This window comes from Helianthus annuus, chromosome 9 (genome assembly GCF_002127325.2).
Source record: "Helianthus annuus cultivar XRQ/B chromosome 9, HanXRQr2.0-SUNRISE, whole genome shotgun sequence".
In the NCBI taxonomy this organism is placed as follows: domain Eukaryota; kingdom Viridiplantae; phylum Streptophyta; class Magnoliopsida; order Asterales; family Asteraceae; genus Helianthus; species Helianthus annuus.
In genome coordinates, this window is record NC_035441.2 from 6,075,320 (window position 1) to 6,083,925 (window position 8,606).

At 28.0% G+C, this 8,606-nt stretch overlaps 1 protein-coding gene across 1 annotated transcript; it reads left to right on the plus strand.

Annotated features, from left to right (window-relative positions):
* The first annotated feature begins 5,411 nt into the window (after positions 1-5,411).
* Positions 5,412-8,606, plus strand: LOC110877096 (profilin). Its single transcript, XM_022125254.2, has 3 exons — positions 5,412-5,772; positions 7,092-7,229; positions 8,293-8,606. Exons 1-3 carry the CDS (start codon positions 5,644-5,646, stop codon positions 8,425-8,427), a joined length of 402 nt encoding a protein of 133 aa, XP_021980946.1. The 5' UTR covers positions 5,412-5,643; the 3' UTR covers positions 8,428-8,606.

Below are 8,606 nucleotides of genomic sequence, written 5' to 3' on the forward strand. Positions count from 1 at the left end.
CTATAATGTTATAGATAATATTAGTCAGTTTCAAAAGAACTCTTTGCCAAGTTAACTAGATACATAGTAGATTGTGTTGCATATTTTCAGGGATTATAAGTTAAAAGTAGACTCATATAGATAAGACTAGATTAGAACCCCATGTATTACACGGGCTGAATAAATGTAAATTTATATATTAAATAATAAAATAATATATCTTTAAAAACTTTATTTATTACACGGATTGAATACATAGAATTTTATATACTAAAAAAAATAAAAAAGTTATATCTTTAAAAACCCCATGCATTGTTGTACAGGTTGAACAAATGTAATTTTATATACATCAAATAATGAAAAAAAAAATACTAAATAATAAATTATTTATATATTTAAAAGCCCTGTGTATTGTACTGGTTGAATAAATCTAATTTTATATATCAAATAATAAAAAAGTTATATTTTTGAAAACCTCATGTATTACACGGGTTGGATAAATGTGTATTACATAGATTAAATTTATATATCAAATAATAAAAAAGTTATATTTTTAAATACCTTATGTATTACACATGTTGGATAAATGTAATTTTGTATAGTGAATAATAAAAAGGTTATATCTTTAAAAAACTCCGAGTATTACACATGTTAAATAAATATAATTTTATATAGTAAATAATAAAAAGTTATATCTTTAAAAAAACCTCGTGTAATACACGAGTTGAGTTCTGATTAATTTTAGATTTTGATTTCCTGCATCTTCTCTCCTATTAAATAACAATATTTTTTTCGCTTCTTAAAATTACATCTTAAGTCATTTTTTTTATAAAACATATTAATGATTATAAAGAGTTAAATATATTTAAAACATATTACTGATTATAAAGAATCATAGACAATTTGAATATGTTGCCTAAATTTGGATGATGAAAGTATAAACGTAAATATATCATGCAACCTATTCCTATATCCAAGGAAATATATTATAAAAATAATAAATTAATCTATACATATAATAAAGTAAACCATTGTGTGACACGTGTCATTCATTAGATGCACCTATTTTTGGGTTTTCCCGCCTTTCTTTCATATTTATTTTCTAATAATTTATCTTCTAATTTGTAGATAATATTAAATTGAAAAATGTTTATATGATAATTATAACCCTTTGAAATTCGAAAAGGGTTTCACGCTTTTTTGGATTTTATTAAAATTCATGACTACATTATATAATTATAAGTTTGAATATAATCAATATATATGTCAAAATTAAAAATTATTCTTCAAAAATTCAGTAACATCCATACTCTATATATACATTTAGAAAAATGTTAATAATTGCAAATAATACTAAATAGAAAAATGTAAATTGAATACAAAAAAAATATAGGATATCATCAAATGTATATCGATTACTTAAATGAGTATACACATGCATGGGCGGTGATAAGGGTGTGCGGGGAGGACCACCGCACACGTGTTTTTTATAAAAAAAAAAGAACTGATATCTATGTTAATTTTTTTAAAATAGCATACTAAACATGCTTTTAGTGAGCCCAATACCCATTGGCATTAGCTTTAGGGCATGTTTGGCTAAGCTTTCTGAAAAAATTTATTGACTTATTGGCTTTTTGAAAAGTCATAATCTACAAAATGATGTTTGACAATATGGGTGTATGTGAGAGGAAAAAACCAATAAGTCAATAAGTCACTCAATTTTAAGGAGAGAAAAATTATTATTATTTAATAGGAGAGAAAATGCAGAAAATCAAAATCTGAAATTAATCAGAACTCAACTCGTGTGTTACACGAGGTTTTTTAAAGATATAAGTTTTTATTATTTACTATATAAAATTACATTTATTCAACCCGTGTAACACACGAGGTTTTTTAAGATACAACTTTTTTTTATCATTTACTATACAAAATTACATTTATCCAACCCGTGTAATACATGAGGTATTTAAAAATATAATTTTTTATTTTTTGATATATAAATTCAACCTGTGTAATACACGGGGTTTTTTAAAGATATAACTTTTTTAATAAATTACTATACAAAATTACATTTATACAACCTATGTAATACATGAGTTTTTAAAAATATAAATTTTTTTATTATTTGATATATAAAATTAGATTTATTCAACCCGTACAATACACGGGGTTTTTTAGATTTATAAATAATTTATTATTTAGTTTTCTAATAATTTATCTTCTAATTTGTAGATAATATTAAATTGAAAAATGTTTATATGATAATTATAACCCTTTGAAATTCGAAAAGGGTTTCACGCTTTTTTGGATTTTATTAAAATTCATGACTACATTATATAATTATAAGTTTGAATATAATCAATATATATGTCAAAATTAAAAATTATTCTTCAAAATATCAGTAACATCCATACTCTATATATACATTTAGAAAAATGTTAATAATTGCAAATAATACTAAATAGAAAAATGTAAATTGAATACAAAAAAAATATAGGATATCATCAAATGTATATCGATTACTTAAATGAGTATACACATGCATGGGCGGTGATAAGGGTGTGCGGGGAGGACCACCGCACACGTGTTTTTTATAAAAAAAAAAGAACTGATATCTATGTTAATTTTTTTAAAATAGCATTACTAAACATGCTTTTAGTGAGCCCAATACCCATTGGCATTAGCTTTAGGGCATGTTTGGCTAAGCTTTCTGAAAAAATTTATTGACTTATTGGCTTTTTGAAAAGTCATAATCTACAAAATGATGTTTGACAATATGGGTGTATGTGAGAGGAAAAAACCAATAAGTCAATAAGTCACTCAATTTTAAGGAGAGAAAAATTATTATTATTTAATAGGAGAGAAAATGCAGAAAATCAAAATCTGAAATTAATCAGAACTCAACTCGTGTGTTACACGAGGTTTTTTAAAGATATAAGTTTTTATTATTTACTATATAAAATTACATTTATTCAACCCGTGTAACACACGAGGTTTTTTAAGATACAACTTTTTTTTATCATTTACTATACAAAATTACATTTATCCAACCCGTGTAATACATGAGGTATTTAAAAATATAATTTTTTATTTTTTGATATATAAATTCAACCTGTGTAATACACGGGGTTTTTTAAAGATATAACTTTTTTAATAAATTACTATACAAAATTACATTTATACAACCTATGTAATACATGAGTTTTTAAAAATATAAATTTTTTTATTATTTGATATATAAAATTAGATTTATTCAACCCGTACAATACACGGGGTTTTTTAGATTTATAAATAATTTATTATTTAGTTTTCTAATAATTTATCTTCTAATTTGTAGATAATATTAAATTGAAAAATGTTTATATGATAATTATAACCCTTTGAAATTCGAAAAGGGTTTCACGCTTTTTTGGATTTTATTAAAATTCATGACTACATTATATAATTATAAGTTTGAATATAATCAATATATATGTCAAAATTAAAAATTATTCTTCAAAATATCAGTAACATCCATACTCTATATATACATTTAGAAAAATGTTAATAATTGCAAATAATACTAAATAGAAAAATGTAAATTGAATACAAAAAAAATATAGGATATCATCAAATGTATATCGATTACTTAAATGAGTATACACATGCATGGGCGGTGATAAGGGTGTGCGGGGAGGACCACCGCACACGTGTTTTTTATAAAAAAAAAAGAACTGATATCTATGTTAATTTTTTTAAAATAGCATTACTAAACATGCTTTTAGTGAGCCCAATACCCATTGGCATTAGCTTTAGGGCATGTTTGGCTAAGCTTTCTGAAAAAATTTATTGACTTATTGGCTTTTTGAAAAGTCATAATCTACAAAATGATGTTTGACAATATGGGTGTATGTGAGAGGAAAAAACCAATAAGTCAATAAGTCACTCCATACCCAATAAGTCTATAAGTTGTTTCAAAAAACATAACCAAACATGCTCTTACTGAGCCCAATACCCATTTTATTTTAAAATTAAATTATAATATTAAAACATTACGAAAGAACATATTTTTTCGAACTCAAACAGGGTAAATGAATTCTTACAGACGACTCTCTACACATGTATGGGATTTTCTTTACTATTATTATTAGTTTCATTATTTATCAAATATATATAATGTCTCCGGCTTTGATTTGCATTTACAAGAAATATTTATTATATAGTTTAAATTGTTCAACCCGTGTAACACACGGGGAACTAACCTAGTATTAATAGTATATTTTTCTAAATAGGTTATTAATAGTGTGTGTATATATATATATATATATATTATACTATATAATAAAAGAAACCATTAATTGGACACATGTCACTCATTGGAGCCATCTATTTTTTAGCCTATTGAAATTTAAAATTGTTTATGAAAAAGTTACATTATGAGATATCCGAATAGATATCAATTTAATATTATATTATTACTTAAGAAATATATTGTTTATGAAAAAATTATATTATGAGATATCCGAATAGATATCAATTTAATATTATATTATTATTTAAGATATATATATATATATCTTAAATAATAATATAATATTAAATTGATATCTATTCGGATATCTCATAATATAATTTTTTCATAAACAATATATTTCTTAAGTAATAATATAATATTAAATTGATATCTATTCGGATATCTCATAATGTAACTTTTTCATAAACAATTTTAAATTTCAATAGGCTAAAAAATAGATGGCTCCAATGAGTGACATGTGTCCAATTAATGGTTTCTTTTATTATATAGTATAGATTAGTTAGGAACTAAAAGTCTGAACGTAGTATGATATAAAGTTGATAAAGATATAAACTCTTAACATCCTATTTTTTTTTTTTATAAAAACAGTTCTTGAAATTTTATAAAAATATAAATTTTTATATCTGTAAAAAACCAAAATTTAACAATTTAAGTTAAAGCTATAAAACGTACTTACGAGTCAAATACTATTTTTTATTTTTATAAAATCGAATATTTTAAACTTAAAGTTTATTGTATGAGTACTATGTGGATATTTAAAAAAATTATGAACTTTAAAGAATAAAAATACACTTTATAACTTAACCAATAAAAAAACATACTTTACAATTATAACAAGTCTTTTGATTATTAATTTTTATAAAAATAACAATATTTTTTTGTCTCATGATTATTAATTTTTATAAAAATCAAAACTTTACATATGTGTAACACTAATGACATACATCCACCACAATAATGTTATCATAAATATTATACGAATAAGAAAACTACCAGAAACGAGTGCCGCAATCCAAAGTATCACCCCCACCGCATCGCGCGGGCACCCTAGTAGTATATTATAATGCGTATAAAAATAAAATATATTATAAGTAATAATAAAAAAAATTAACAGCTTCAAATAATAATAAAACTGAGATAGATAATTCAAAGGAATATTTGGACGGTTATCCAAACCCTACATTATACCGACGGTTATAAACTCCGGCGAAGAAGTCGGCCGGAAATGGCGGAAATCGAATGGACGGATGAAACGACGGAGGGAGAGAAGACCTCTTCTCTTCAAATCTTCTTCGTTTTTCTGTATTTAACCCTAATTATCATCGTCTAATCTCTCAAATTTCAATCCAACACACACATTTCGATCCAAAATGTCGTGGCAAACTTACGTCGACGAGCATTTGATGTGCGACATTGAAGGCACCGGTCAGCATCTGACCTCTGCCGCTATTCTCGGTCTCGACGGTACCGTTTGGGCTCAGAGTGCTAAGTTTCCTCAGGTTTGTTACATTTTGTTCGTGTTTTGGTTTTGAAGTTTTATTGATTTGATTTAGGTTGTGAAATTGTTGTGTTGCGATGATTTGTTCGTGTTTTGTTAGATCTGAATTTGCTTTTTGATGATGATTTTTGGTTGGAAATGGAATTAATAGTGCTTTGTTAGATCTGATTTTGCATTTCGATGATTATCGTGATGATTTTACGGTTAGTTTCTGATTTAGGTTGTGAAATTGTTTGTTGCTGTGGATTCATCTGTGCTTTGTTGATCTGGATGATTTAAGGATTAATTTCCGATTTAGGTTGCGAAATTATCGTGTGTTGCGATGATTTATTAGTGTTTTGTTAGATCTGACTTGGCTTTTCGACGTTGATCTGGATGATTTAGGTTTTGAAGTTATTGTGTTGCGAGGATTTATTCGTGCTTAGTTAGATCTGATTTTGCTTTTGGATTTAGATCTGGATTATTATAGTGTTAGGCTGTTAGCTTCTAATTCAGGTCGTTAAATTATTGTGTTGCGATGATTTATTCGTGCTTTGTGAGATATAATAGTGCTTTTCGACGTTGATCTGGATGATTTTAGTATTAATTACAGTTGACTGATTTAGGTTGTGAAGTTATTGTATATTGCAATGATTTACTCGTGCTTGTTAGATCTGGTTTGGTTTTTCGATGTTGATCTGGATGATTTTAGGATTAAATTTTAATTTAGGTTATGAAGTTATTGTGTTGGGACTTGGGATGATTTATTCGTGCTTTGTTAGATCTGGCTTGGCTTTTCGACGCTGATCTGGATGAATTTAGTGTTAATTTTGATTGATCTGATTTAGGTTGTGAAGTTATTGTATGTTACGATGATTTAGTGATTTACTTGTTCTTATTAGATCTGGTTTGGCTTTTTGATGTTGATCTGGATGATTTTAGTGTTAATTTCGGATTTAGGTTTAATCAGTTATCGTTTGTTGCAATGGCTTTAATAGTGCTTTGTCAAATCTGGTTTGGCTTTTCAATGTTGATCTGGATGATTATAATGTTAGTTTCTGATTTGGGTTGTGAAATTATCGCATGTGAGTATGTGACGATGATTCATCAATCATCCATGCCTTGTTAGATCTGTATTTTGCGTTGTTTGCTGAACAATATGTAATCGTGTGATTATAGTATGCACATGATCATCCAAATTGAATTTAAGATCTAGGTCATTGCAAATTAATTTGCTTGAATTTGATTTTGTGATGATAGTTTGCTCATAAGGATCTCAAACATGTTAAATTACAAGATGTGATATTATATTTAAGTTGAAGAGATGTTTTGTTTTTGCAGTTTAAACCTGAGGAGATGAAAGGCATCATTAAGGAATTTGATGAAGCTGGTACCCTTGCCCCAACAGGTATGTTCATCGCGGGTCAAAAATATATGGTCCTCCAAGGGGAACCGGGAGCTGTTATCCGTGGAAAGAAGGTAATATATATAGAATTAACGGGTTCGGGTTGAAACGTATCATTTATCAGTTCCGGGTTGAAATAGACTGGATTTTGTTGACCCGTCAACCCTTTTTTGTCCATGTATTATAGATATAACCATATAGGGGCATGTTCATTTCACAACCAATAGTATGTTAAGAGCCGCAAAACCACATAATTCACTTGTTCAAAGTGCATAAAAAATAATCATAATTAGCGGGGTAGAAAAAACTCATAACGAGTTGAGCCTTATTGAGCCTGAGCCGAGCTTGAGCCTAAATAAAGCTCATTTATTTATCGAGCCTGAGCTCGAGCCTAGCATTTGAAGCTAGTCGAGCTTTATCGAGCCTTAGTGTAATATTAATTTTTATTAATGTTTAATAACATTTACCCCTTATTTAAAGTTGTCTAGTAAACGAGCCCAACCGAGCTTATTTAAGCTTGTTTACGAGCCAAGCCCGAACCTAAAAATAAGCGTGTTTAGTAAACGAGCCTGAGCCCAAGCTTCACTTATCGAGCTCACGAGCCTAAACGAGTCTATTATTTATATTTTTTATTTAATATATTAATTAATAGATAATAAACAAGCCGAGCTCGAGCTTGAGAAACTACCAACGAGCACTCGAGCTCTCATAAGTTAATAAGTTAATCGAGCTCGAGCCTGGTCGAGCTCGGCTCGGCTTGTTTGCACTCCTAATTATGTGGTTTACGGCTCGGCTTGTTTGCACCCCTGGTTATGCGGTTTACACAATTCCCAACATATTACTTACTAGTACTGAAATGTTTAAATAATAAATACGTTACATCTAAAGCTTGTTTTAAAACAATTTATGAATGCATCAAAAATGGAATTTGGATGACTTTCAACCTATTTGACCGATAGTCAACTTACCTTCGTTATTTGAAAAAAAAAAAAAAACAGAAATTATTTCTAGAATAATATAAGTTTTACAAGTCATATATGTGTTCAACGATTTGTTTTGACCCAAACATGTTTTACCTGTTAGCCAAACACACCCATTAACGACTTCTAGTAACTTGTGTTAATTTTCGATTGGTAGGGAGCCGGAGGAATATGCATCAAGAAAACGGGCCAAGCCATGATCATGGGCATTTATGATGAGCCCGTTGCTCCCGGACAATGCAACATGGTCGTCGAGAGGTTGGGAGATTACCTCGTGGATCAGGGCATGTAGACCTCTTCCTCGTTATTCAATAACATGTTTCTTTCTTCTTCCTTTAACGAATTTCGAATAGCTTTTTTATCGATAGTTTTCTTTCTGAGCATATAATTGTTGTCTTGGAGTTTTCTTCTCCGTCTTCTCATTATACGATATTTAATCGAATACATAAAGTTCAATAACTTTTTACTTCA